At 28.0% G+C, this 10310-nt stretch overlaps 1 protein-coding gene across 1 annotated transcript; it reads right to left on the reverse strand.

The window, feature by feature from the left end:
- Positions 1-412: 412 nt before the first annotated feature.
- Positions 413-6946, reverse strand: LOC109808130 (uncharacterized). Its single transcript, XM_020370992.3, has 5 exons — positions 6631-6946; positions 6170-6305; positions 4699-4836; positions 4479-4609; positions 413-891 (listed from the first exon to the last, which is right to left on the reverse strand). The coding sequence occupies exons 1-5, from the start codon at positions 6672-6674 to the stop codon at positions 735-737; spliced, it is 606 nt and encodes a 201-aa protein (XP_020226581.1). The 5' UTR covers positions 6675-6946; the 3' UTR covers positions 413-734.
- Between the last annotated feature and the right edge of the window lie 3364 nt (positions 6947-10310).

The following is a 10310-nucleotide window of genomic DNA, read 5'->3' on the forward strand; positions in this document are numbered from 1 at the left end:
AATGTTAGATTTAACTTTTATATTATAATCTTAATCCCTTCAGCTTTTTTTTTTTTTTTGTCAAGCTCCACCGGTGTTCCCCTCCAATTAATTAACTGCAAAGTAAAAACACTGTAATATACTCTTCTCATCGGTGCCTCCTGTAGCTTTCTTTTGTATATGTCTAAAACACATTATATAACTTATTATAAAAAAAATGGTTTTTATACATAGTTTAATCTGAATACGATCTCCCAAAATTAGAAAAGAAAGGATAATGACGAGAAAAGAGAAAGGATATATTCTTTATATTATGAATATCAAATTTCTTATGTTTCTTTCTCAGTTTCTATGCCTATGGGGGAGCCTCTTCATGTAAATTAACATTCATGCTAGGCGTGCTGGTTGTATATAGCAGCCACACACACAGATATGATAAATGACCTTTTACACATACATGCTTTTAAGGACCATGGTACAAAAATAACACATGGTCAAGGTCTTTAACAGAATCCATATATAAAAAGGAACATAAATTTTCCTAAAACTTTCAAATATTTTTCATCAAATGCAGAGCAACAGTCATTTTCAGTGAAGTATATAACTAAATATATATTTTATATAATGACAATGCCGATGTGTTCTACACTTCTACATTACGCTAGCAAAAGTATATCTCATACGGCTTCTGATGCAAGGGAATGGATTATACAGAAAATGCAGGATCCTAAAATGATTCGGCTTTGTTGCTATTGCTAATGCACATCACTGGGCTCTGCCTTCCTCTGTAGAAAAAATGATCCCAGTATGACAGCAATACCAGTGATGGCTATTGTGAAAAGAAGGCGTCCAGTTGAGAAGTCATTCTGCCTCCTTCGAGGACCTTCCTCTCTCTCAGCTTCCCTCACATTCCTTCACACAAGACAAAAGTAAATAGCTTAATTATAAACAAGAGAGAGACACCATGTGAAGCATGAAAAATAATAGAAATAAATGGTTGAATCCAGGATATACCAAGAGGGGGTGTATCATGATTCTAACATAAAAAATTCAATTACACCACAAGCACTTCTTGATACATTGACTTAGATAATGAAATAAACTTCAAAAAATTGATGTCCTGACTTTGTAAAATAATGGGGTAAATCAATATTGCGCAAAAAGATGATAATTCCTTGTGCATAACTTTGTGTTGTACGTCTATGATCATCAACAGTTTCAAATTACTATTTTATCCATTAAATCAATATAAAATCAGATTCTCACAATACTATCTAATTTAACTCAATAGTAGCAACATTTTCATTCATTTTTTACTTTGGAACGTGGACTGTGCGTGTTAAGAGTGTGATATTATACCACAACCGCCAAACAATCTCCTGTGAATGTACATCTTAGCACTCATCTAAAATAATATAGTTACTGCAGCAGCAACAGAATGTTTATACTAACAAATATTGATCGGGAAATGATGCTAATTACTGATTATATGCAATGAAAATTCACAAAGTGAATTTCTGTAGATTGTCCCATTATGTAGCTAGCTGGCTTACAATTAAGCCCCACCTATGAAAAGAGGCCAAAGGATTCATGCAAATAGTGTCATTATTTAACATAAAGAGTAGGGATGAGAATAAGTCATGTCAACACTTTGAATATATAAGTCAGGCTTATTCTATAAAATTAAAATTTAAGTCTTAGTCTATTTATTATTTTAGGCTTAACCTACCCTTTTTAAACGATTGGTATGATCTATTAGCCTATTTAAAAACCTATTTTACATTAAAAATCAATAAACTTAATGTTAAATAAGTCAATAAATTTATTTTTAAATACATGTGAAAGCCTTTTTTTAATTTGTGATTAAAAAATAGTCTTCCATTATTATAAAAAATTTAGATTTTAAAAGAAAACTAAAATCTAACATACACTAAGTACACATGTACACTAAGTAAGTACACAAGCACAGGTTGTGATGAAAAAATGTAATCTTATAAAAAAAAAAAACTTTCTAAATATTCCCTATAATCAACTACAAAGATGAAGGAAAAGTCGAAGATGCATATATTCCCTATATTCCATTTGAAATATTTCATATGAGCAGGGAATGTAAAACTTTTAAGCATTTTGGATATGTCAAAAATATAGATAATTTGATTTTTTTAATTATAAATTTATTGATTTAATTATATTGTAAATAACATAATATGTACATTAATTTTTATTATAATATATTATTAAATAGGATGATCTATTAGACCTAACAGACTTTTTTATAAGCCTAAATCCAACCTTTTTAAATAAAGAGGATTTTTTGGTCAGGCTAGGCTTTAAACAGGTGAGGCCATATGCTCTTATTTAAGGTTTGACCTATTTTCATTCTTAATAAAGAGCCAACTATATAATTTTGCTGTATTCACCACGAACAGCAAAAGCAACAAGATTGTTGTAATTGTCATGAACCAACTCTCCAAAAGCTTGAACAGTTGAGTGAAAGTACATGAATGTTTGATATCTTAATGTACAAGTTCTTTGGGCTAGAAGCATGGTCAATGCATAGCAGCATAAGCCTACCTTACCTTCTGCTCAAATTTAATTTTCATTTAGAAGAATGGGGGCAAAATGATAAAATTGACAACATGGTTATAAAGGCTCTGATACCTTGTAGTGGGAGTGTCAAAGAAAACAAAAGATACAAGGCCATTTTTTGAGGTTTCAGAGATAACAGAGGATAAGTTCAATGCAGAAGCCATGAGATATGACTGAAGTATACTCAGAACTCAAAAGGAGAATATTGTCAAAATAACCAAGTAGATTTCAAGAGAGATGCTGGACTAAAACATATTTGAATAAAGTCAACAACAAAAGTGGGCACCAAGGACCCTGTACTTCAACAGGGCTAAATCAAAATTCCAACACCTAAAACAGGTCGAGAAACCAGTGAGAAAAATGGGACAGGTGGCATGACAATCAAAGACCAGGAATGTGAACTAAATGTAACTATGTAAGGGTGTTAATGAATCGGATTTTTGAAAAAGTCAAACTAAATTAAGTCGATTCATTTTATAAAATTAGATCGGTTAACCGATATTTTTTTTCATAAAATGGATTAGTTCGATTTTTTAAAAATATGGATTGATTTTTTTGAAACTGGATAGGTTTTACATGATGCGGTTATCCATTTTATACACATATATGGGATAGTTTTTTAAAACAACAAAACCAAACTGAACCAATCCACTTTGTAAAACTGGATCAAATAACTAAATTGGTTTTGCAAAGTGGATTGGTTCAGATTTTTTTTCAAAATGAATCGAATTATTTTAATATGGATCTGATCGGTTATGAATTAGTTCAAATCAGTTTGGATTTTTTGCACAAAATGTGTCAACAGTAAAGATAATGTGCTAGGGTGTGACATGGCCTCCGATGATGTGGCCTGGAAGGATGACCAATTAGAGACTTATAAGACAGGATAGCCATGGAACTTGATGGTTGAAGGCATGCAGATCAATGATCTTGTCAAGACGGTGAAGGCTGGAATAACGAGGGTAAGGATTTTCAGCCCAAAATCACATGAGATTTGATGCCATGTCATGAACTAATTTTCTAAAAAAAATTATGCTATTGAGTTAAAGCACATGAATGATTCTATATTTATTAGTATGGATATGCAATATGAAAGCATATAAAATATACCAATTGCTTCTATTATCCATAATAAAAAAATAAGTTGCAACATCCTAATCCCCCTAAAACCAACATATTTAAATTTGGAAATCACAGTAATTTTCTAGAAGCAATATAAACATAGAAAACAAGAATTAACCTTGGGAGTTTCAATTTGTAGTCTACATTTAAGTGTTATGGACCAACTAACCTAAGTGCTTAAGCTGTTGGGTGAGATGTTCAATATTGATTTTATATCTCTAACACACCCTTTCAAGCAAGATTCCTTTGGGCTTTACGCATGAATAATGCATAGACCCACTCTATCTTGTGCTAAAACTCAACTCAATTATGAAGAATGGGATGGCAAGGAAAAAACTCGACCACTAGGTCAAAGAGATTCCGTGACCATGTTAAGGACCAATACTCCTTACAGCCTAACCTGTTAAGTGAAGGTTCGAGTAATCAACAGTTTAAGTAGAACCTTGAAATGGAACAGCTATGCAATAGTGCAGGTATTAACTCCACTACAAGTACTAACCAAATAGTGTGATCATGCACTCAACACTTCCACACATGGCCAAGAATTAGAAACAAATAGAAGATAATTAATATGCACAACCATTCCTTAACCCTCAGAATGGATGATAACAATTAAAACAGAAAAAATTGTAGATAAGTATGTGTAGTGAGAAATAGACATGCATACTATTATAATGAGAGATTCAGGATTTGGTTAGTGAACAAGAAGCTACAATCCTACAACTGTGAAAATAAAATCAAAATTAAAAATTAGAGGCTTCATTCACAAAAATGATGTTATTTACTACCTTGAAGGGCCCACAGAAGTGACAGCACTATCTTGGATGCCATTGCACCGAGCTTCATGGCTGAACCTTTCACGAAGTCTAACATATTTGTTACAAAGGTGACAAAGTTCTGTTCGATTCCCACATACTTCCTGAAAGGTATAAATAATTAAATATCAAACTGAAGTTAGTGCAAATGTATCTAAAATCTTCCCAATTGGAAGTTCTTTATAAACACTACCTGATGTTCGGCCAGATCAATTGCTGGCAATGGAAACTCGCAGAACTCACAAGTCACAATCCTTTGAGGGCAATTTTCACCTTTATGGATATCTAAAATATCACGCTCCATTGTCTCACTGCATAATGAACAAGAAACCTGCACCAATCCACGCTTCTGTTTTTAGAACTAACATAAAAGCATATTTTAAATCCAACTTTAAGACTGTTATAGTGTGCTAAGGAGGTTGGGTTTGGAGGGAGGGGGGTTGCTATCTTAGGGAAGGAGGTGGTACACATACAGCCAGCTACCATGCAGAGATATGATGTGTATCAGATAAATTACATATTTGATATGTTGATACAACTTTATCAAAATATATAGGATATGAGATGTATCTAGATATGTATAAAAATTCATAAAACATAATAAATATAAATTGCAATTCTGCAAATCCAAATTAAGAACATACTTCTTAGACACATCAAAATAAAATAAAAAAGATAAATTATTGCTTATTGCCTAAACAGAAACAGTACCAATCTCATTCCCTTCTAAAGTGTCACTCATAAGAAGGACAACTTTCATTTTCGGTTCATCAATACTTCATAGAGAATGCTTCCATGTTTCTATCTTATACATGCCTTTATGTCTCATTTGATTGTATTAGATTTTCATAACCTTTTCTTGAAGGCTCGGGCACTTATTATACGTATAGGTGAAGTATCAGGTACATGAAGCATGTGCAAGTATCAATGCTTCATTGATAACCAGCTTACCCAACTATTCCAATGTAAATCAAGGATGGTGTAAGCCCTAACATATCTAGTGAGCTAGTAATAGTCAAACTTTTGCTTTTCTTCCTTTTTCTCCCTTTAATGGTATGATAAGTTATTTCATTGCGGGCTCTTATCATATCAAATCAACTTCGCAGAAAATATAGTTTTAATCATCCATGGCCATGCATCAATTGGCACAATAACTTCAGCAAATGTTACAGAAAATTTTCCATCAAATTCCAAATTCCCAATTCTGTACATGATGCCTCTTTAATCACAAGAGAAAACAAAGAACCAACATTTTCTGAACAAGAGAAAATAAAAAAAAAAATAAAAAAGCAATAAATAAAGCTGCTTAAAGAAGTCCTCTTTATATCTCAATTCATGAAATCTTCGCTGAATGGAATTTACATTTTGGGGGAGTAAACACATTTGCAATTTTCTACTCTTGCTAATGCTTAGAACTCTGAATGTGAGGTTAGCCACTTAAGTTCAGTATTTGTCTTAAAAATTTAATTTGGCTTCATCTTATCAGTATTAGGCAGTCAAGAATTCATCGAGTATCAACAAGAATTATCTTCCATTCACACAAAATTAATTTTCATAACCATGCTGCTATGCCTAAGTAATATAAACCTCGTTGATTTGTCACTCCTTTCCACAAAAAATGAATCCTATAAAAACAAAGACAAACAACAAGAAACATCACATACAGGCGCATGGGTGCTTAAATAGTGATCCTCTGCAGTTTTTCTGGGAATCATATCACCACAAACTTTGCATTTCTCAAGGTTCCGAGAACAATGAGCATAATGCAAGTCAATATTTGCAGCAGGGATAGCCCGATCACTGAAACCATTAAAATAAAACAAGTCATCGTTATTTCTCTCAGAGTACAAACCATACCTACATGTAAATTAGATGTAACCAACAACGTCAACACACAAATCCTCAAAATATCAGTGAGTGCCCAAGCAATTGTTTGTTTTCAAACGTGAACGCAACAACCCCTCATGGTAATTAACTCATCTAATATATATATTTTGGCATAAAACTTTAAAACGAACACAAGCAATTTTTATTTTTATTTTTCAAAATTAAGGTCCCAAACCTAGTTTAAAAATTTTCGGAAGGAATAATCCAAAATGATTTTGCATAATTCAAGACATTTTACCAGTGAGAGCATGTACTAGTGCCTTGATCCGAAACCCCTTCCATCGTGGAAGACAGACACACACAACACAACCCTACACCAAAGGATCGGTCTACGACGAAATCTTCAGAAACCGAGCAAAGGAAAGCAAAACAAAAATGAGATTCGGAGTATACGAGGGTTAGGTTTTGAAGAATTTCTGATTCTCGCTAAACAAGGTTTGTTGGATCTTAGATTCCGATGTCCGTTGAACGGCTTTTTGGTTGGGATGACTTTTTGGGACCCCTGAATTTGATGATCGAAGACTTTAACTCAAAAAAGTAGTGGACGCAAGTAGCGTTGCTGTTTATTTACCGTACGCGCCATTCGTGTGAGGAATGGTGATCCACCGTTGTTAGTCAAATTGGGCCACGTTTGGTTTGGGTAGTTTTTTTTTTTTTTTTTTAAATGTACACACCTTCTTCTTATTTTAATTAATAAATAAGTCTCCTTTTTCTTAATTTTTTTTTCTTTTAGGTTCTTTTCATCATCATCATCATTTTTTAAATTCTATTTTTACGCTATTAATTTCATAGTTATTTAAATCTTAATTTTTCATTCTATCTTTATTATTGACTTTTTAACAAGTTTGTGATTTTTTTTTATTTAAGTATTCTCATTCATTTTTTAAGATACATACTACTGCTCACTAATTTTTCAATGTATCAGCTTATTACAGGATACACTAGTAAACATTTTCTAAAATAGTACATATATATTGTTCTGGAAAATATGTTCTAAAATATATTCGGAATAGTATAAATAACATAAGAATTTTTTAAAATATTATTTCTTAAAATACATTTGGGACCAATTTTATTGATGAAAGGAAAGTAAATGGAGGCAATGAAGCCGGTAACGAGGCATGTTATGAAAAAAGATGAGTGTTAGAGGAAGGGGGTTTGTGAGGAGTAATTTCTAGAATGTGTAAGTTTTTCCTAAAACAAAAGTGTAAGTTAGAAATAAAGATTTATTTTTGGTAAATCAAAGGTTTAGATTATAAATAAAGTTTAAGAATATTTAGAGAATAAAATAGAAGTATTTAATAAAAGTGAAGTTAAGTAATTAATGATGGTTATTTCTTTGATGTACATATATAGTAAATGTTTTAATGTCTTATCTATTTATTTAATAATGTGTAAGTATATGTATTTAATTTACACGTTATTTAATACATTATTTATTACTATTTATTTGTTATTATTACAAGTCATTACAACTTATTAATAACTCTTTTTAATTTGTACTTTAACCATTTTTCCTATTCAAATGTTTTTTATTTTAAACTATTAATCAAAATCAAAATCTCTAAAATTATTTTAATTTCTTAAGTTATAATTAAAACATAAAATAAATACATAAATCAATCCTTATATAATATATGTGAACCTCTATTTTATATAAGAGTGTTTTTAGAAACTTTTATTCAACGAGAGAGTTTGTATTTTGTAAGAATTTTCTTAACTTCTTTTTTTAATTTGATTTTATTTATTATAATTATCATGTATTAAATATTAATATTTTAAAATAATTTATAAAAAAAACTCTTTACAATATAAATTATTTATTATAAATTTAAAATATAATGTACATATTTAAAATATTTATATATATTAATTTTAAATATAATTTATATATTCAAATATAATATTTATTTATATCTATAAATATATAATTTTAATTATATATAATAAATATATTTGTACGATAGTAATGTATATTAATTATTAGATTGACTTTTTACATATGTGGAAATAAATATTTTTATTTTTATAATATTATTTTCTGCTATTTTAGATTATTAATGTAGTATCGTCGTATTAATATATTTTACTTTTTTATCTTATAATATTAGTTTATTATTATTTTTTATTTAAATTAATTTTTTCCTATCATAGTTTTCCTTTAATTAATTCTACTCGTAGTACGGTGACAAGGTCACAACTGAATTTCTTTAAATAAATTATTTTTAAAAAAAATTTATGATATTAATCTAAATAAAAATCTCTAAAATTATTTCAATTTTTTATATTTCAATTAAATATTATATAAAATATTATATATATATATATAGGAGATCTACCTACTCTATAAGAGTAAGTCTACCTAAACTTATTCTATTTAATAATTTGTGTTCTACATTAAATTTTAACGATATAACCATTAAATTAAAAGTTTTTAATACATAGATTAACTCTGTAAAATTTTAAAAAAATCAAAAAATGATTTGATGTTTCGTTTCTTTAATTTAAATTGATAGATAATCTTAAAAATATTTTATATGTTGATTTGAATTAATAAAATAGGATATCAAATAATTTTTAATTTTTTTTAAAATTTATAAATATATATGCATTAAGAACTTTTAATTCAATAATTTCGTTGAAATTTGATATAAAATATTAATCATTGAATAGAGTATGTAGATTCCTCCTTATATATATATATACATATATATATATATATATATATATATATATATTATGAGGGATCAAATTATTCTAAGAGTAGCTTGTAGTAAAGTTATTTCATTCAATAATCCATAGTGTATGTTTAATTTCAATAATTTAGTCATTAAATTAAATTTTTTTAACATATAGATCAAGTTTATATATTTTATAAAATTTTAGAAATTATTTAATACTTTATTTTATTTATTCAAATTGATAAATAATCATAAAATTATTTCTATACATTTATTTAAATATATATAACAAAATATCATATAATTTTAAATTTTCTAGATTTATAAATTTAATATATATATTAAATTTTTTTAATTTAACAATTTGATTGTTGAAACAAGCACAAATAATTAGGCATATACTACAATGCATAAATATAAATATATTTTTTTTAGTATTTTTATTTTTATAATATTATTTATTATCTTTATTATTATATGGGAATATCTTTATTTTGTTTATTTGATAATATTATTTTTCACTATTTTAAATTAATAATATATATTATCATTGTAATGATATTTTTATTTATCTTAAAGTTATATTCTTAGTCTATTATTATTTATTATTATTTTTATTAACAATGTTTATATTCACTATTAATGTTATTTTTACTTACGTTAATTTTTCTTCAAAAATATAAATATATATTATTATCTTCTTAAAATTATTAATCAACATAACCTTTTACACAACTGAATTAACAAACTCACTGTTTGAAATAATTAACTAATAGAGTTGTATTAATTAGCCAATCACTTTATAAAGTTAAACACTTACTCTAATAAAATTAATCCACTTTAAATTACTCTACAACAGTTTTGTGTTGAATGTTGAGTGAAAGTGTTCCTGCACTTGAGGTAACACGCATATCGGCCAATGAGTAATCCTTTAAATAGATCTTAATATTTTAAAAGATTAATCTTAAATTTTTAACTAAGTATATCTTGATTTAAAAAAAAAAATTGACCAATAAATATTCTTAGTCATTATTCATAAACTTTTACATATAAAAAAATATACTTGAAAATAAATATAATGCAGTACATAAATGATACACTTTTTTCTTGTTTATTTTATTTAAGAAAATATATTAAAAATTATAAAGAACTATTTTTTTTTATCTGCCTTTGTACACAACTATATTATATGCTCTTAATCGATAATTAATTCTAGACTTTTTTGGCTTGAATAAAT

This window comes from Cajanus cajan, chromosome 9, assembly GCF_000230855.2.
Source record: "Cajanus cajan strain Asha chromosome 9, NIPB_CcT2T_4, whole genome shotgun sequence".
Classification (NCBI taxonomy): domain Eukaryota; kingdom Viridiplantae; phylum Streptophyta; class Magnoliopsida; order Fabales; family Fabaceae; genus Cajanus; species Cajanus cajan.

What these genes read in the sequence shown, in the direction of transcription:
- LOC109808130 (XM_020370992.3), bottom strand. Translation starts at nt 6,674, where the DNA reads ATGGAAGGGGTTTCGGATCAAGGCACTAGTACATGCTCTCACTG. An exon ending in ATTTAAGCACCCATGCGCCT is followed by an intron (nt 4,837 to 6,169) that starts GTATGTGATGTT and finishes GGATTGGTGCAG; the next exon opens with GTTTCTTGTTCATTATGCAG. An exon ending in ACTTCTGTGGGCCCTTCAAG is followed by an intron (nt 892 to 4,478) that starts GTAGTAAATAAC and finishes TCTTGTGTGAAG; the next exon opens with GAATGTGAGGGAAGCTGAGA.